The 20702-nt window shown below is 44.0% G+C and overlaps 1 protein-coding gene across 1 annotated transcript; it reads left to right on the plus strand.

Moving 5' to 3' along the window:
- LOC8069448 (nucleotide pyrophosphatase/phosphodiesterase) lies at positions 227 to 11836 on the plus strand. The gene is made up of 12 exons (XM_002446186.2): positions 227 to 501; positions 8901 to 8992; positions 9112 to 9178; positions 9259 to 9378; positions 9476 to 9568; positions 9649 to 9778; positions 10050 to 10131; positions 10215 to 10347; positions 10473 to 10678; positions 10792 to 10917; positions 11010 to 11319; positions 11395 to 11836. Exons 1-12 carry the CDS (start codon positions 334 to 336, stop codon positions 11698 to 11700), a joined length of 1833 nt encoding a protein of 610 aa, XP_002446231.1. The 5' UTR covers positions 227 to 333; the 3' UTR covers positions 11701 to 11836.

A 20702-nucleotide genomic window follows, 5' to 3' on the forward strand; every position in this document is an offset into this window, starting at 1 on the left:
TGTGCAGTCATAAATTAATTAGGCTCAAAAGATTCATCTCGCAAATTGCAGGTAACTATATAATTAGTTATTTGTTTTATTTATATTTAATGTTCTATATATGTGCTGTAAAATTTAATGTGACAAAAAATTTAAAAGAATTTGCAAAATTTATTTAGAAAAAACCCGAAACTGGACACCGCTGTATGGCGCCGCGTTCCGCCTCAGTCAACTCCCCACGTCTTGTTTGAGTTCCCACCTTAGCGTGCAAGCTGCTCGGTGCTCTCCATATAATTTCCAAACTCCAGTCTCGATCTAATCTAAAGAGCATCTCAAAAGGAAGATAGCATCGTCATGAGACCGGAAGGCGCAGCGCGGTTGGCGTGGCTGCTCCTGCTCGCCGCCGCGGCCGCGGGGCATGGCGGCGTGCAGCCGCTGTCGCGCATCGCCATCCACCGCGCACGCGTCGCGCTGGACGCGTCCGCCGCGGTGCGGGCCTCGCCGGAGCTGCTGGGAACCAAGGTATGTACATATTCCTCTGCCCTTTATTCAGATGCTTTAGATTTTTTTTTCTTCTTGGTTATATCTCTGCGACCTGCGTGCTTGGAATTATGCATTATTGTTCCATGTGCCGGCCGTCGCCTGCTCATCCTTGGATTCTTGCGCTGCTGAAAAAATGCATTCTCTCTAGAGACTTGCCAGAGTTAAACAAAGATCAAAATAACCATCATATTAGAGAATCCTAAGGAAAGCATTTGGCAACTTAGGGCTTGTTTAGATGCAAAAACTTTTTGGATTTTGATACTGTAGCACTTTCGTTTTTATTTGACAAACATTGCCTAATCATGGAGTAATTAGACTTAAAAGATTCGTCTCGCGATTTATAGACAAACTGTATAATTAGTTTTTATTTTTACCTATATTTAATACTCCATGCATGTGCCGTAAGATTCGATGTGATGAGAAATCTTGTAAAGTTTTGGATTTTTGGGTGTATCTAAACAAGGCCTTATAGTTCCTCTTTTTGATCCCATCAATCAATCCAATGAAAAGGAACCTAATTCCATTATTCACCACTGACCCCTGAAAGAACTCTATCGCAGTAGGATTTCGTGAACGCAATGCGATGGGACCCTTCTTTTGCGTCCACTTGCAGCAGACTACGCCGTACTAGACCATAAGGGAGGGGAGAGCAGTAGCTGGGCCTTGTTTAGGCCTTGTTTAGTCACCCCTAAATTCAAAAAGTTGTTAAGATTCTTCGTTACATCAAATCTTGCGGCACATGCATAAAACATTAAATATAAACAAAAATAAAAATTAATTACACAGTTTGTCTGTAAATCGCGAGACGAATCTTTTGACCCTAGTTAGTTCATGATTGAACAATATTTGTCAAATAAAAACGAAAGTGCTACAGTAGCGAAATCCAAAAATTTTTGGGAACTAAACAAGGCCTTAGTTCACCCAAAAACTAAAAACTTTTCAAGATTTTCGTCACATCGAATCTTACAGCACATGCATTGAGCACTAGATATAGACGAAAATAAAGTTTACATATAAATCGCGAGATGAATATTTTAAACCTAGTTACTCTACGATTGGGCAATGTTTGTCAAATACAAACGAAAATACTACGGTCCAAAAACCAAAAAGTTTTTCGAAACTAAACAAGGCCCTGGCCAAGTGAGCTGCTGCGAGGCATGCACATTTTCTCCGCGTCATCTCAGTAAATTATTCCAAGTCAAATATTGACTGCTAAATTATTGGGTTTTGCTGGGGCCTCCAATTAAGAACAGTATTTCCGCCACTCCCAATATTCGCGCACTCCAGCCATCAAACTTAGACGCCATGCATTCATATATGTACAATTCCTGGAAGGAGAAGAGCTCCTAAATAAAGGCCTTGTTTAGTTCCCAAAATTTTTCGAGATTCCTCGTCACATCGAATCTTGCGGCACATGCATGAAACATTAAATATAGACGAAAATAAAAACTAATTACGTAGTTTACCTGTAAATCGCGAGACGAATCTTTTGATACTAGCTAATCTATGATAGGATAATATTTGCCATAAACAAACGAAAGTGCTACAGTAGCGAAATCCAAAAATTTTTCCAAACTAAACAAGGCCAAAATAGAAGTGAGATCTGTACTTTTGCCTCTCGATTGTTCTTAAAAGAACAACTTAGCTTGTGTTTGGTTGCATGTGTTAAACTTTATCATCTGTCACATCAAATGTTTAGACACATATAAAGTATTAAATATAAACTATTTACGAAACAAAAATCACAGCTCGAAAATAATTTGAGAGACGAATCTTTAGAATCTAACCAGTCCATGATTGGACACTAATTGATAAATAAAATAAAAATACTATAATACCCATTAAACATTAATAATACTCCAAACCAAATACCCGCTTAAATAAATCTCTACCTGCTAAGCACGCCTTTCTTCCAATCGGTTTCCCCTATTTTTTTTTTTACTTCTCATATTATCCTCGCTCCCACCCTATTTTCTACGTGACCAGGATCAGTGACCCGTGCTTATATACACTCTCTGACTCTTTCTTAAGTGTCTCTAATATTCGAGCTGTTAAATTCTTCAGCCTGACTAGATTTATAAAAAAATATTAATAACATTTGCATCCTAAATCTCACAAAAAATTAAGTTTTTGCAAAAAATAGATTTAACGATTTATCTAATGATACTAATTATATACCATATATATATATTTAGTCAAACTTAAACATATTTAGCTTCTTAAGAAGTGAGAAGGATAACTAAAAAGGACCGAGAGAGTAAGGCCCCGTTTGGTAGGACTCTCTCGCTCCGGCTTCGGTTCCTAAGGAGCCATTTGGTAATTATTACCAAATGAAACTAAATATATACTATAAATATATATTTCATCAAACTTAAGTATGTTTGGCTTCTTAACAAGAAGTGAGAAGGATAACTAAAAAAAGGACCGAGAGAGTAAGGCCCCGTTTGGTAAGCCTCTCTATGGCTCCGGTTTTGGTTCCTAAGGAGGAGACATTGTTATTGTTTTTAGTGCAAAAAACTAGAGCCCTACCAAATAAGGTCTAAGTTAGAATAACTCACATGCACCAGTGATAGAGTCCAATTCCAAAACGTATTAAGTTTAGTAAAACACATAAATATGTTTGCTATTAAATAAATAAAAAGTAAATTACATGCATAATACAACTTGTGCGGTTGTATCACTTTGGTCTAACAAGTTGCAAAATGTAAACGGGTGCATATTTAAACTATCGAATATACATGTTTACGGTCAGATGCACGCCGCACAGCCATGATAAATGACATTCATAGTTTTATGAATGTACCCCCCTGCCGTCGTCTGTTCCCCTCTCATCTAGGTTTTATGCATATAGCTGATGAATGATGATATGTAGATTAACGTAAAACCATGAATGCATCAAGACGTCTGATGGCCGTTGCGATGCAAATGTTAACCATACCACGTACGTAGTTTAGAAATATATTTGAGGGTACTTTACTTACTTTTAATAATAACAAATATGGGTAATTTAGACATAAATTTAAAAGGTTATTTAGCTTATAACTTAAAACAATAGAGGTTGGTGACTTGATGCAAATTTTGGAGATATATTTAGAATATCTTAAGTTAAATGTGATATTTGGAGGCTTTTACACTATTACAGGACTATGTTATAGTTTCGGTTGAGAAACCCCCTCTAATCTCGGTTTTCCAACCAGAACGGCTAATCCAAGACTAAAAGTGTTATGGTGGGCAAGGTGTATCGCCGTCGTAGTGCCTGATGGTGGGCGAGTTGGCGTGAGCCGGAGCGCGGCCACCTGCAGCTAGCGCCTCAGGCGCCTGAGTAGTGGCAGGTTTAGTTTGTTAGGGACTTTATTGAACTATTGTTATTATTCCTTAGTTTCAGGATATAGTCTATTGGGATTTGGGTATAAATATTGGACAAGTCAGTTGAATAAAAACTCAGCCTAGGATTGGAGTTTATCTGCCCCTCGGGCCCCTGGGTCTCCTGTTCCGTACTCCCTGTGTTCCCCCTCACGATCTAATCTCTAGTGCTCCCTCACGATCTAATCTCTAGGGCGACGAGCACGGCGCCTCCAACTCGCCGCCGTGGATCCTTCAAGCCACGACCACCCATCCACCACTCCTACTCCCTCAGGTCTATTAGCCGCAACAACCTGGTATCAACCATGTCGGCTCCTCGAGCATCACCTCCCATCGATCCCACCTCCACCATCAACACCTCTGCCATCACCACCTCCGCCATTGCCACCACCACCGCATACAATTCTGCCATTGCCGCCACCACCGCTACCCCCTCGCCCGTGTTCTCCATCACGTGGGCCCTCATGACCACGACGCCACTGACGGCACCGTCTCCACCCCTACCCATGACCACCACTGAGGCCCTCAATGTGTTGACGGCAACCGTCTATGGCCTGCAGCGCTAGATGGGCGACTTCATCGTGCGCCTGTCTGCTATCGAGAGCGCGCAGCCCTCCGGCTAGCAGCAGTCGTTCCTGCCCTATGGGCTTCCGGGCTATGGCGGCCTCCCCCTGCTCACAGCGCCTGGGCAGGGGAGCACTGAGAGGGTTCTCCACACCACCACTGCCCGCTGCCGCACCTATGTCTCCCACCATAGCGGTCACCACCGCAGCGGTATCTTCTCCACCACCGTCCATAGGGGTCCCCATCACCCAGATACCCTTTCCACCTTCCCCATCACCAGTGCCATCACTGTCATCCATCCTACATGGCCCCATCTCTCCACAGTCGTCCGTGATGCCAGCCGTGTCCCTATTTGCACCATCGCCACAACCTCACATCCCACCCGAACCAGCAGGGCCAGCAGTGCCACGCTATCATAAGCTCACATTCCCAACCTACGACGGCACCGAAGACCCCCTTGGATGGTTGAACAAATGCGAGCAGTTCTTCCGCGCATAGCAGACACGTCATGGGGACCGGGTGTGGTTGGCATCATACCACCTCACTGGCATAGCGCAACAGTGGTACCTCATCCACAAACGCGATGCTGGCATGGCATCATGGGAGGAGTTCCGCCATTGTGCCACCAATGCTTCGGGTTGCCCCTCAGCTCCAACCACTTGGCGGACTTGGCCAGGCTGCCCTTTAAATCGACGGTGGAAGCATACTTGGCGGCGTTCCAAGCCCGCCTCATGCACGCTAGTCGCCTCACGCCATACTAGCAGGCGCAACTATTTACTGGGGGCCTTCCGGAGGCCATCCGGGTGGACGTGGAGCTGCACGACCCGCAGGATCTTCACCGCGCCATGCGCCTTACTCGGGCGTACGAGCGGCGCAACGCCCTGTCACTCCTCGCCCTGCTAGCACCACCACCACATGCTGGGCGCCGGTCTGCAGGCGCGCTGCCAGCGCCTCCATCTTCGACAGGGACGGTCGGCAAGGTGTCTCCTGCGCCTTCTTCTACCCCAACGGCAGCACGTCCATTCAAGAGACTGCCGCCCGAAGAGATGACTGAGCGCCGAAAGCAGGGGCTCTGCTATAATTGCGATGAGCCGTACATGCGCGGGCATAAGTGCGCTCGGCTGTTATACTTGGAAGCTGCAGACTACATTGTCGACGAGCCTGCTGAGGAGGAGGTTGAGGCCGCAACGGCTGAACCAGTGACCTAGCCAGCGCCTTATGACCCCAATGCCCCGTTGATCTCGCTTCATGCCATCACCGGCATCCGCACTAAAGACACGATGCACCTCTATGTTCATATTGGCAATGAGCAGATTGTTGCACTCCTCGACTCAGGATCCACGCATAATTTTGTGCACAACACAGTGCCCCAGCATCTTGGCCTTGCAGTTCAGCCCGTGCCCCGGCACCGGCGTGATTGTGGCAAACGGTGACCGGGTGCCATGTCGTGGCGTGGCACGCGACTTGGGGATTCGCATCGCGGACGAGCAGTTTTCCATTGCCTGCTACTCCATTCCGCTGGACGGCTTTGACATGGTCCTGGGCATGTCCTTCCTTCGCACGCTCGGGCCCATCCTATGGGACTTTGACGACTTATGCATGGCCTTCATGCGGGCTGGTCACAGGGTATTGTGGCGTGGCATTGGCTCCACACGCCATGACGTGCAGCCCACACGGCGTCTCAACGCCGTCCGCCATGACGGCCCTGCCTTGCTGGATCGCCTGCTTCAAGACTTTGACGACTTGTTCGCCGCACCCCAAGGCCTTCCACCTGCCCGTGCCTGCGACCATCGGATCCACCTACATCCCCAGACGGCGCCGGTCGCGGTTAGGCCATACCGCTACCCCCAGCTGCAAAATGATGAGCTGGAGTCTCAGCGTGCCACCATGCTGGCCCAGGGCATCATCAGGCCCAGCACATCGGCGTTCTCAGCCCCAGTGGTGCTGGTCAAGAAGGCGGATTCATCTTGGCGTTTCTGTGTTGATTAGTGGGCTCTCAACGAGCACACGGTTAGAGACAAATTTCCTATTCCAATGGTGGAGGAGCTGCTCGATGAACTCAAGGGCGCTCGCTTCTTCACTAAGCTTGACCTTCGCTTGGGGTATCATCAAGTCCAGATGCACATATACGACATCGAGAAGACGGCGCTCCGAACCCATCATAGCCATTTTGAGTTTCTAGTCATGCCGTTCGGGCTCACGAATGGATCGGCGACCTTCCAGAGCCTCATGAACACCATGTTGCAGCCGTTCCTGTGCAAGTTTGTGCTCGTATTTTTCGATGACGTATTGATATACAACCCATCCTGAACGGCGTACCTGCAGCACATCAAGACGGTCCTCACGACGGTCCAGGCCAACCAACTGTGCATCAAGCGCCATGGCTTATCTGGGCCACATTATTTCCACAGAAGGTGTGCAATGGACTCCTCCAAGGTGGACGTGGTGACATCATGGCCGCAGCCACAGTCTGCTCCCAGAAAAAAAATGTGTTCAGCACGTTATGAGTTTGTACGGATTTTCTCATTTCTCCAAATTCAATCCAATCCAGGTTCAAATCAAACCACAGGACAAAAAAACATGCCACCAAGCAATCGTATTTATCACCGAACCATCCAATCCAATCGAGAAAAAAATAGACAAACAAAAATCAATATGCTCGCTACGTTGCGCTCGATCAACCATGGCCACATGCCCGCAGTGTGACCTCACGTCGTACCGTCATGTCATCCTTAGGCGTGCTCAATGACTGCACTTGCCGTCGTCAACGCTGTGCTTGTGTTGTTTTTTTTAAGAATCTGGAGAGGTTTTATCCCCTACAGTAATTTTATTATTTAAAAAGGAGAAAACGAGAGTGTTGTTGCATGGCCCACGAGTCGAAGTAGACAATCCTCAACCTGTGAGTTGCCACCGTCGCAGGGCTCACTGGCAGCTGCTGTCAGATCTCAGGTCTTGTTTAGTTAGAAAAAATTTTGTTTTTTTGGCTACTGAAGCATTTTGGTTTTTATTTGACAAATATTGTCTAATCACTGAGTAACTAGACTCAAAAGATTCATATCACAAATTACAGGTAAACTGTGCAATTAGTTTTTATTTTCGTCTATATTTATTGCTCCATAGATGCGATCAAAGATTTGATGTGACGGAAAATCTTGAAAATTTTTGCGAACTAAACAATGCGTCAACCACCCAGCCACCATCGCATGACCCACGAGCAGCCGCCGTGAGTCCTCACCCAGCCATCTGCTGCTGAACGCATGGAGGAGAAGAGGAGGAGGGATGAGAGGTAAGGCGAGGAGGAGCAGAGACTGCGCCCAACGATAGAGGAGAGGAGCAGGTACCGCATCAGGATCTGGTCCATGGATGGCAAAGAAGAGGAGTATGGGTTTGTGACAGGGTAACCGATACAGAGAAGCGACAAGAACCGAACCTACTAGACAGTGGTGTTAGGGGTGCAAATAAGTGATGATTAGGTGCACCTGTAAATCTTTTTAGTTCAAATGTTTATACTACTCCAAAAAAATTAAGAAGTAATACAAATATTTAAACTAAAGAGGTTTGGAGGTGCACCTAAAGGCTACCCCTTTGCACCTCTAAGTGGTGTAGCCAGGATGTAGAGCAAGGATGGTCTATTTGAGTCAAACCATAGTGAGTTCATCTACTTTGGTTTAATCTTGAATTAAATTTTAGGGTGATCTATTGACCGCCTGTCCATCTAACTAGCTCCGTCTATGCTCCTAGAGCTAGAAGATAGGCCATGGACCCTTTTTTTCCTTTTTTATTTAAGCTTTTCCCTGTAGCTATGAGTCTATGACTGGCCAGCCAAAACAAATGATGAGTCATTGTTTCTTTTTTCCTCTTATAAATCCTTTCTTTCTGTTAAATAAATGTTTTTTCTATTAATATATGGTCCTTGATTTTTTTCTATTTAGATGAGCTGCTACCGCGCCACCACATATATGATCTACATATCCATACGTAATATTATTAAAGACAACATATTTAGTCATGAACTAGAGTAATGTGTGACACGAAGTAAGTGAGTCCAATTCTAAAATAAAATAGTATATAATGTGATCATTAATTAAACTTTTTAACTCTATTATGCACATGTTAGAATAAATTAGAGTATATAACGTGATCATTAACTAAAATTTTCAAATCTGTCATGCTCATATGAGCAAGTATAGTGCACGTCTACACACAGTAGAAAAGTCTTGCCTCAACGTTCAAGTGCAGGAGAAATTAAAATACATGGCATGATCATTGAATAAATGTCCAAGCCATCAACTCTCACACAAATTATAAAAGTGTGCATTTGAAAACTCTAAAATGAATTGGAACACAAGACTAATCTAAAGCCTCGAGTTATTCCTTGTATATCTGTGAAATACTACTCCTATCAGCCCTTTACTGCAAGAAAAAGAAATATGACAGCGTTTTGTTCACAGGGCGAAGATACTGCCTGGGTGAACGTTGATTTTATTACTCCCCATCCAAGTGATGATGATTGGATCGGCGTATTTTCTCCTTCAAACTTCAAGTATGCCTGTTTACATCATCTCAATTCAAGTTGAAAATACGCAGGGTATTCATTTTTTATAGTGCGAGCTTTTGTATGATGGCAATCATGATGTAATAGGTATCTTCACATTCTTGCAGCGCGTCCACATGCCCTGGTTCTCACGGATCTGGCCCAGGTCCTGTGATATGCTCAGCACCAATAAAGGTCAGATGAAACAAATAAATGTGTAATCTTCACATTCTTCTGATGAATATCGGACTTAAATCTTCATATGCTGGTTTCAGTATCAGTTTGCAAATTACTCATCAGATTTTGGAAAGTCTGGGAAAGGGGCACTGAAGTTCCAGCTGATCAACCAGCGGCAAGACTTTTCATTTGCACTGTTCACCGGTGGACTCTCGAATGTCAGTTACTGCATAAGGCACTGCAGTGTCATGCTATCCCTTCTCTATCATTCGATGGAAAGCAACGACCCTGATTTCATCTATTTCTCTTTTACAGCCGAAACTTATTGCAGTGTCGAATGCCATTGCTTTTGCAAACCCAAAGTCTCCAGTTTATCCACGCCTAGCACAAGGAAAATCCTGGAATGAGGTTGGTCATTCTCTCGTGTATGGCTTAGAAGGTCCAACTGCAACCATGCACACTCTAAAATCCTCTTGTGTGTTGGCTAGATGACTGTATCATGGACAAGTGGCTATGATATAAATGAGGCATATCCCTTTGTCGAATGGGGAATAAAATGGAGCCCCGCGGTACGCACTGCAGCTGGCACCGTCACTTTTGATCGTGATAGCATCTGCGGTATGGCTTATATGAACATTGTATCCAGTAGCACAGAACAAAAATGGTTACTGAAAGAAAAATACAAAATTTTCTATTCCTTAGATATTTGCTGGTGACATGAAATGCTAATTTTGGTAGCCTGTTGTCTCAATTTAGTTGAGTCCATTCTACTGTATTTAGTAAGCCTCCAATCTCTTTACCTGATAGGCAAGAAACTGCAGGATTCAGAGAATCTTTTACTTGGTTATTTTCAGTTTGTTGCCTGAATTGTCTCACTGTACTTGTGCAGGAGAACCTGCTCGATCTGTTGGTTGGAGAGATCCTGGTTTCATACACACAGCTTTCCTAACAGACTTATGGCCAAATAAAGAGTAAATTCTTGCCTTCTGTCCTACAGTAAGTTCTAAGATTCCAACACTAGTGTCCTGAGTACTTCTATTTGTTCCCTGACCAGGTACTACTACAAAATTGGTCATATGCTGCCAGATGGAAATGTTGTTTGGGGCAAGTTGTCGTCCTTCAAGGCACCTCCTTATCCTGGACAGAAGTCGCTGCAGCGTGTTGTTATTTTAGGAGATATGGGAAAGGTAACATATGAAGATTGTTATGGAAGACTATTACGTGATTGTGTCCAACAAATTTTTCACATTTTCAGTGCATAGTCCTTATTGGCTTATCGCTTTTTTATTACATATCAATATCAATATGATAGGCTGAGAGGGATGGAAGCAATGAATACGCCAACTACCAGCCTGGGTCACTTAACACTACTGATACACTAATCAAGGACCTTGACAACATAGACATAGTGTTCCACATTGGCGACATTAGCTACGCCAATGGGTACATTTCACAATGGGATCAGTTCACACAACAAGTGGAAGAGATCACTTCACGAGTCCCTTACATGATTGCGAGGTTTATAATCTTTTGTGTTCTTTTTGCCCCCTGTAATTGAATCCACTCAGTCCCTTTTTTAAGTCTTTCAGAAATCTCCGGTGATTGATACCAGCTTGCTTTGCCTGATTCAGTGGGAATCATGAACGAGATTGGCCCAACAGTGGGTCATACTTCAATGGAACAGACTCTGGAGGGGAGTGTGGTGTGTTAGCTGAGACCATGTACTATACGCCAACAGAAAACAGAGCAAACTACTGGTATGCAGTGCAACTCAATCCATCGTCATAACATTGCTGGATCATCAACAGTGACACTTGACCGGACACAACCTTCTGGTCTTGTTCAACAGGTACTCTACAGATTATGGCATGTTCCGGTTCTGCGTTGCGGACAGCGAGCACGACTGGCGGGAAGGCACGGAGCAGTACAAACTCATCGAGAACTGCCTCGCGACGGTCGACCGAAAGAAACAGCCGTGGCTGATATTCATCGCTCATCGCGTCCTCGGCTACTCCTCCGGTTACTTCTACGGCAGAGACGGATCGTTTGCTGAGCCAATGTCCCGGCAAAGCCTCCAGAAGCTCTGGCAGAAGTATAGGGTGGACTTGGCGTTCTACGGCCATGTCCACAACTACGAGAGGACATGCCCTGTCTATGAGGTACCTCCATCTGCTAACACAGGAACTTTTTTTTTTTTTTTTTTTTGCGTCCGCGCGCTAACTTTTGCTGTACAGGAACAATGCATGAGCTCAGAGAAGTTCCACTACTCGGGCACCATGAACGGCACCATCCACGTAGTCGTTGGGGGCGGCGGCAGCCACCTGAGCAACTTCACAATCCAGGTCCCGGCGTGGAGCGTATACAGGGAGATGGACTACGGCTTCGTCAAGCTCACGGCGTTCAATTACTCGTCCCTTCTGTACGAGTACAAACGGTCCAGCGATGGCGAGGTGTACGATAGCTTCACTTTGCACAGAGAGTACAGGGACGTGTTAGCGTGCGTCAAGGACAGCTGCCCTCCGACTTTAAAATCGACATGACATGCAGCCATTCAGTTTTCTGAACGTGGCGCTGCTTCTGCGTGTAACTGTGAGTGACTAATTAATTTGGTCGTCGACCGACCCACCTATATATAAATTCTACATTGAAATAAAGAGCATATTATATTGACGCTAATTAGATCACTGCACCGGTAAAAACAGAGGCCAAAGATCAGTCTGTCCGACTTTTTCATCGACCGTCCTAAGAGCATGTTCACAAACATTTCACCTGGTGTTCTCTAGTGATGATATGCGAGACATATCACTAGAAGAGTTCCGTCCAGAGCACGTTATGCAAGACATCCAAAACCGTACATGCTACAAGAAACACAAAACCAGCCTGAGTCAATAGTTGTCTCCATGTGTTGCTTTGGTATCAGCCTCCCGTAAGTTGTTCGTCTGGTTACAGGAAAAACACGAATTTTGCTGGGACTGCCAAAACTGGCTCAGGCAGGTTCCTATTGAACACCGCGAGAAGTTTGCCAGAACCGGCCTAAGCCAGTTTAGTATGCACAAACCCGCTTGATCTTTTTTTTTTTGACAATTGCAAAGAAATTTATTACCCGCAGCAAGAAGCTGCTAACCAGTGGCATTCTTATCACAGTAGAAAATCTAGGCCGTGTTTAGTTCCTTATTGAAAAAATTTCGCGACACAGTATCACTTTCGTTTGTTCGTGGTAATTATTGTCCAACTATGGACTAATTAGGCGCTCAAAAGATTCGTTTTGTCAATTTCGACCAAACTGTACAATTAATTTTTATTTTTGTCTATATTTAATACTCCATGTATATGTCTAAAAATTCGATGTAGTGAGGAATTTTAAAAAATTTTGGATTTTTTGGTGAAAGTAAACAAGGCCCTATTCCAAATGTAAATTTACATGTTCCACACAAGATCGGATGAGTTTCTAAAGGAATAACACGAATTTGGACTCGTACTACCAAAACTGATTCAAGATCGTTCCTAGTGAACACCACGGAACCAGTTTAGTCTGCACAAACAACCAGCTTGAGCCATTTTTTCCTAGAAAACGCTAAATTGGCCAAAATTTGGTCCTTTTTGTCTTTCCTTGTTTGCACATGTTTTCTAATCCATCATAAACTCTTCGATCATATTTTGATCATCAATATATGTCCCTATTTTAAGTGAAGCATAAGCGGATTTAAAAACACATGACAAACCATATTGACAATATGGAGTTCATCGCCTATTTTTGCCTTAGCGCAATGTATACATCATCTATAATTGTGAGTGATATGCGTATATCAGTCATTGTTTGGGCATCATCTAGGCTTCTTGCCAAATAATTGCTCAAGCGAGACGATTACCTTGAAACATCTTTTTTTTAACATAAAAGAATTTTCAATTACTGCTTTGATCCCTTTATATTTACCTTCTCTACTTGGACATCTGTTGACGGTCAGTAATGCTCATTTTTATCCATTAACTATTGCTTGATATGACATGATATGAACTACAAAGTATTGTTGTAGGGTTTGAAACTAACAAGTTCCACGAGTTTTGGTTAATCTATATTTTATACAGCTTAAAATGGAAAAGGACTAGAATCACCAAATAGAAGTATCTCAAGTGATGAATTGGAGTACACCGTTGCGAAGAACGACATAAGAAATATAGTTTTGATTCACCCAAATCGAAGTACACATGACAAAGTTACGCCTTCCAGAAAATTGCAAATGGGCTTCTAGAGCAGTACGAAGTAAATTGGGCATATCTCCCTCATCCGTACTCCGTTTTTAGTGATTCATGATTTTTTGGTAAGCTAACGAAAAGATCTATCAACACTGAAAAGTGGGGCCCACTTGGCAGAGACCAAGGGGCAAGCGCCCACCTGTCAGGGGCAGCCGCCCGGCCAGCTGGACCAATGAGGGTGAACCTCGTGGATCCTGCCTCCACCGTCTTTGAGGAGTAATCTTAAGCGTATATTTACGTCGGTTTGATCCGAGGGCTGTGGTGCTTCCTAGGGGATTATAAATACAAGCATGACCTCCCCCCTCAGGGTATATCCTTCATCTTCTTCATTAGCTACATCCAGAGCAAAAACTAGGGTTTCATCAAGTAGAGAAGTAGAGGTTCCTCTAGTTCATCTAGTTCTAGTTCTAGTTCTAGTTCTAGTTGTTTAGTTGTATTTAGATTAGAGGGAGAGAGAAGAGGAGAGAGCCAAGGAGGAGCCGGATCTGTCAGATCTTCCTCAATATTGTATATTTGCAGCAACCAGTTCGTCTTTGCTCAATCTCAAGGTACTTCAATTCTATAATTCCTAAGTTCTTTATTTATTCCTAAGTTCTTTATTTAATCTCTATATTTATTTTTAAGTTATTTATTGGATTCCCACTTGCATCGAGTGCTATAGTTCCTACAGCACTAGAGTAGTAATTAATAGGTTAAGCGTGGTGCTTAAACTTGCAATTACCTAGAATTGCACCCAATCCAGCGTGATAGTCCTAGGATCGTGATAGTCCTGACGGCCGACGTATTCCACCATGTTGACGTTGGTGTTGTAGGATCGTAGTCAGAGCTTCCAAGCCCCTATCTCATCTCTTTCCGTGGTTAGTGTTCTGATATCGCGAAATACATAACCTCCTTAGAGTAAATCCTGATTCCTAGATCAACCTAGGAAAATTCTTCTCTACCCTATAAAATATATATATAGTTATCCTTGGGCGATCTAAAACTCAACTAGTACACTTCGTGTTCCTCGTGGAAAATCGATACCTTGGAATACTCCCAGGTGAAAGCTACATCGTCATCCGTGCTGCTTGCCGATTTTTTTGTGTACGTTTAAAATACCCAACAAGCTTTCTGGCGCTGTTGCCGAGGAACGGTAGCTATTCTAGAATGAAACCAAGTTTGTCCAAGTTTTCTTTTTCATTTACCACCTTTTTATTTTTATTACTTCTTTCTAACAATAACCTAAATTCCACACCTATTTATCAATATGCTACACCCATGAGCACAAGCTTAGAGCCACTAGAGCCCATGATTTTCACATCTAGCTATGAGCTATGCTCGTGTTTGGTTGCAAAAGGTCAAAACCAACATTCTTCTATAGCCAAAGTCATATCTTCTGATCAAGTAGGTAATGAACTTTGGCCTACACTTAGGAAATCTTTTAATCTTCCTATAAATTTAGGTTTAGGCCTAGCCTTACAAGACCCTGTTCTTGTTCAACATCTTTATACGGGTCTTGATAATATCACCTTTGGAGGGGTTTTCCTTGAGGTGGGGTTGTCCTTATTAGTGGGCACACTCCTTGCACTAGCCTTCATGATGAAATTCTAGAAGTAGAGAAGGAATCATTTCACAAACTAGAAGAGGAAGTCTTCAAAGCCACCTTGCAAACATTCCAATCCCATGATTCGGCTATCCATCCCAAACTAGCAGTACTCCAAAATCCTCTAATGGATGAAGTAATTCTACCTTTAGAAATTCTTTCTAATGATTTTGGGAGGAGTTTAAACTTCCTACTTCGTAAGAGATCTTTTAGTGTATATAGTTTGAATCTTCAAAGGAGATCTCTTAGAAAGCTTTTCAAATCTGATCCCCTTAAAGGATATTTAGGAAGACTGAAGGATGGCAAGTCTAGTGATGCCATAGTAGGAGAGCAAAACCACCTAGAAGATAATCCTATCTTCTCCCCTTCTATGCCCACACTAGATGACTTCTATGAACCCATCCTTGACCCTATTGAATCCTATGGTGCTCTTTCTCCTAAACATCCTAACAAATTTAGAAACCCATCTACACATTTCACACATAGTCATCTAGACTACCAAGAGGATCAAGAAGAGCAACATCAATGGCTAAAGAGCATTAAAACCTGATATGCTATTGCCATTGAATGTGTGGATGAGGCCTTATATGAGACCAATTCGAAAGGAAATCCAATGGAAGTTTTTGACATTTATGACGAATCACCCTTGGAAGTTGGAAATGATAGAGACATCAATCTTGGCCATATTGTCTTTAATGGTAGCTTTGTTTTTCGTGATGTCTGTGCGCATGATTTTGATTGTTTCTTTAAGCTTTCTAATTTTGGGATCCTCACGTGCTCTAGCTAGGCACTTCGTCTCTGGGAAAAATGGCGCACTCCTTTAGGACTGGCGCCATGCCTGCCCCTTTAAGCCTTAGAGGTTTATTAGGTACTTTCGCTGCATTGGCTGCAGCAGTCTCCTCGGTAGGCATAGTAGGAGTTTTTCCCGTGCTGGCCTTTTAATTACCCCCTTGCCATACCCGCCGTTGGGCATCCATACCCCAAAGGCTGTGTAAATTGTGTTGCCTAATGAAAGGGTGCGGACATTCCTGCTCCCTTTGTTGGTATAAATTAACTGCACTCCTTTAAATAAAATTTAAGTAAGATTATCTACAAGCGCACAGATATCGTACCAATATTATATTTTACCCGGGGGTTTAAATATCGTATCCACATGGAAGGTCTCTATATAGAACTTATACCTATAATTTATACTATTGATGTGAACGATAACTAAGGATGCAAGTGGGGCGGCAGCGGTCAACCCACATCATGTCCGCTACAACCGCAGTGTTTATCAGAGCTGCTGTGGCGGCCCGCATGACGCCGCTAGCTTGGTGGGTTGGAGCGGCAGCCTACATGTACGCTTATGCGCTAGCAAGCATGATAACCAAAAGCAAGTTTGTACTAAAACTTGCACAAATTTATTCTCTATCTCACCCGCTTCAAAAAAATCTAAAAAAAATAAATCTGGAAATAAACTTATCATGTCAAGGACATCTCTAGTAATAAATATGTGTTTATTTATTACAATAATAAATTATATTAAAATAACTACTTTATGAATCCAATGAGAAAATGCACCATATTTCAACCGTCTCCAACAATAGCCAAATCCATTTTCACGTCTTTGCCTTCTTGGGAGCGGTCAAGGCCATCCCTGATTTAAAATACAGTAAGTTAGCAAACCTAGCTGTATGGAAAAATATGGAACAAACCAAACTAAGCATGAATGTGTTGTGAATCAAAGTCCAAAAGCAATATGTACAAGGGACTTTGAGTGGTGGCCAATTAAATGAAGAGGAGGAAAAAGTCTTAGCTTTCACGCTAGCAAAGTTCAGCTTCCTCTCCTATAAATAGGAGGCTCCTTTCACCATTGTAATATGAGCAACAAGAACCGAAAGAAAGTGAATGCAGAACTCCCTCTTCCTCCATCTCTCTGTGTGTTTATTCCTGTGTTGTGAGTGTGAGCAATCCAGTGACTCGATTTCTAACACGTTATTTCTAACACGTTATCAGCACGAGTTCTACCGAGCTAAAGGCCGAACCGCCGCCCGTCTCGAAGACGTGCGTGCAAACCACCGCTGTCCTGAAGACACGCAGGTGAGAACGCAAGAGAAATGTTGCACGGATGCTGTGCCACAGCCGTGAACGTGCCGATGCTGTACACCATGGTCGCCAGAACGCTGACCACAGGCTGTCCACGCCGCCGTGCCGCCGGGCTAGAGGACGTGCGCCCAGGCTGCCAGACACGGGTGAACCGCGAGCCGCGTCCACCAGAGGCTGCGAGCCGCGCAGAGGCCGCGCCCTTGGCCGGCCGTCGAGCCATCGTGGCCGCTCCCCTGGCCGGCCGCGCCGCCGCACGCCCGCGCGCGCCGGGGCCATGCCGGCCTCCGCGAGCCGCCGGGGGGCCGCGCCCTCCTGCGTCCTGGCCCGGCCACCGCAAGCTGGGCCGTTCTGGCCGACCGGCCACCGCGCACCCTGAACCACAGGTGAGCCACTGGACGCGCCGGACGCCAAGCCGCGAGCCGGCTTGGCCGCCAGGCTGCGGGCCGCGCGAGCCTCCGGGGCGCATGCGCCTGCCACCAGCGGGGCGTGCCCTTGCCGAGGTCCTGCGTAGGCCGGCCACGGGCGGCCACTGCCGCCAAGCACTGCGCTGGCCAGAGCTGGCCACCTGCGAGCCTCCTGCGCCATGGCCGGGGGAGCGCTGACCTCCTCCTTCTCTGCCTCGTTCCTGCATAAAGGGATAAGGGAGAGAGAGAACACGGGAGGAGGAAGAAAGAGTGCGCAAATCAATAATGGTCTAGCTGCACGCCACGGCTTTAATGCTCAAGCCTGCAAAGCAGCAAGCAAGCAGCCATCACATGCACCAGCACATGCACGAGCAGATACACCAAGCTGCATGCAAGAGTTAATGCACCACTTGCATGTGGCATGCAGGCAAGCTTTGGACTAGAGGTTTTCCTTGGTCCTGTTGAAACCTATAGCAAATAAGCATTGGCTTGAAGCGAAATGCGGCCTGAAGCCCGTAAAATATTAGTGGCCCGAAGTCCACTATAAATCTATAATACAAGAATACACGATCCGAAGTCCGTAAAATATATGTGGCCTGAAGTCCACCGTATTTCTTTATTGTTATTATTATTACTATTATTTATTTACAGTAATTGTCTATTACTTTTAAATTATACATATTTACTTCATTGCAGTCGTCAGAAAGTGTAATCCTAAAGATTACACCTAATTATAATCGTGAAGATTACAATCAAGAGCATTCTTATTTTGATCTATGTGCACTAGAGCACATATCTAGATGGTCCGAAGCCGTTGGACAAAGGCCTAAAGCCTTGTGCCCATAAAGTGTTTGGTCCATGCACAGTGGCCTGAAGCCACGTACATATGATCTAAAACCGGAAAACAATAAATAGTGAATCTGAAGTTCACTATGTCATACCACTACGTGGCCACAAGCTCGTAAAACTGTTAAGGCCCGAAGTCCTTACACGGCATGACTATTTATTTTGTTGCAAGTTTTATATTACTGTAGGACATATTTATTTACTGTAATTTACTTTCTTGCGATTATTTAATTTTCACATATTTATGCACGTAGTTATGAGAACCGCATATGATTCTGAAGTTATATGCATGAGATATTAGGGGAAATATAGTTCTGAACACTATATAATAATGTGTGATTGTGAAGATTACACATGGTCGTAATCCTGAAGATTACACGTAACCGACATTCACTAGTAATTGGTCGGACATTGCGAAAATAGAATTCACTAAGCTAGCTGTGAATGACAACAACTACCTCACTTGGGGATTGACGTTGAGATGAAGACTCAACGGCTGGTGCCTCGATTACACCATTGTTCAGCCTGAAGCTGGCAATGATGAAGCGCACAATACTTGATAAAGCAGAGACATTGCACTCTTTGCAATACCATTTACACTTAGACCTAAAGTCTGAATATATAAATGAGGATGATCTAATGGTTTCATAGCAGTCCCTGAAGGACCGCTTCAAACCAACATAAGTCAATATGATTGGATCGTCTTACATTTTAGATATTATACGTCTGTAACAGCGTATGATTCTGCTTTATACAAGATTGTGTCTAGACCGCGTCTATGTGGCCAGAAGTTCACTAACGTAGATATGATCGGGGAAACTCTTTTATATCTTCCATCCTGACGATATAGTACTATATCAGCAATATATAAGTACCTGAAGTACTATGTACTGATAGCGGTACTATTGATTGCAAAAGCAATAGAATGAGGTTCTTGAGAACGATCATTGTGCACGGCAACTGTGCCCGAAGCACATGTTAGCGTTGCTGGAAATTCTAGCAACTACAAAGATGGTCGTGAAAAGGGAAAATGGAAGAGAAAAGAGGTGCCATCCTAGGGGGTAAAAGCAGATTCGAGAAGGTCACAGGTGAAACGTCTCAGCAATGGGATCGCTGTTCTAGATATAGAGGCATGGGACATGGGTTCCATAATTTTCGTGCCCCAAAAACTCCTAGTTGATCTCTACCAAAGTTCTTCCAGAAGCAAGAACAAGGAGAGTCAACATAAATCCCACCTCACCACTGAGCATGAAGCTCAGAAATGCAGAAGACACATTTGTCACCGCAAAGAGAAATGGTGGACATCCAAGTGGATGTGAGTGGGGATAACCTTCTCCTGATTTCTTTGATATATCTAGGGACCTGCTAATCCCTGAATATCATGTTAGTCACAGTGCAATGTCCACATACACCAATTGAGTTTGGCCATTCATGCTCCTGAAGAGCATTTATAGCATGTTGAGTGATGGCCATGCATGATCCTGTAGAGCATTTTGAATAAGTTATGAATGTTGGTTTTTGGCCTTTGAACATATGCCAAAGTCTCCAAATTCTCATACCCGGTGGGAGCCCATATGATTGAAGCGGAAACCTGTCCTGTAGACAGTAACACCACCAATATAATGTTAAGGGAAACTAGATATTTCCAAACATTGACTAGGAAAATGGAAATATTATGACCATTGCCAGAAGCAATGCTCATATCATGGGCACCGGAAGTGCCGCACTAGTTCTCCCATAAGTATTGAAAGTATGTGGTGGATGTATTCCCTTCGTTGGGCTCGTACTGCATATACATAATCCCACTAAGAGATATGTTACGATGAAAGCCATATTATTTTAGAAGAATAAAAATATGGCATGACCGATTGGGTCATCCTGGGTTGGATATGATGAAAAAATCATCAATAATTCTATTTGGACCGCATGTGCAAAGGGAAGGTTGATCCCTAGGCCATCCCTCCTGAAGATTAGGGATGAGGCACAAAAATGGCCTAGTCGAATCCTTGATCAAAAGGATCAAGTGGATTATGTGAATTACATGGTTTTTGCTACAAAATCGGAGGCTACCAACCAGCAGTTGGGGCCATGCAGCATTGCATACTGCAAAATTTATCCAACTCAGGTCAATTGCACATCCCCCATATAGCTAGTGTGTGAGAAAGGAAGTATTTCCCATCTGCGTATATTAAATTGTGCGATATATGTGCCAGTATCGCCATATCAGTGCACACTAAAGAAACCCCACCAGAAGTTGGGATGTATGAGCCTATGACTAGGGGATCTTCATCAGGCTTGGTACGCTGATTGCATTTCCCATCATTAGGGGGACATAGGCATCTAGAAGAATGCCATGAAAATTGCATGA

The sequence above is a fragment of the Sorghum bicolor genome, chromosome 6 (genome assembly GCF_000003195.3).
Source record: "Sorghum bicolor cultivar BTx623 chromosome 6, Sorghum_bicolor_NCBIv3, whole genome shotgun sequence".
Taxonomy (NCBI): domain Eukaryota; kingdom Viridiplantae; phylum Streptophyta; class Magnoliopsida; order Poales; family Poaceae; genus Sorghum; species Sorghum bicolor.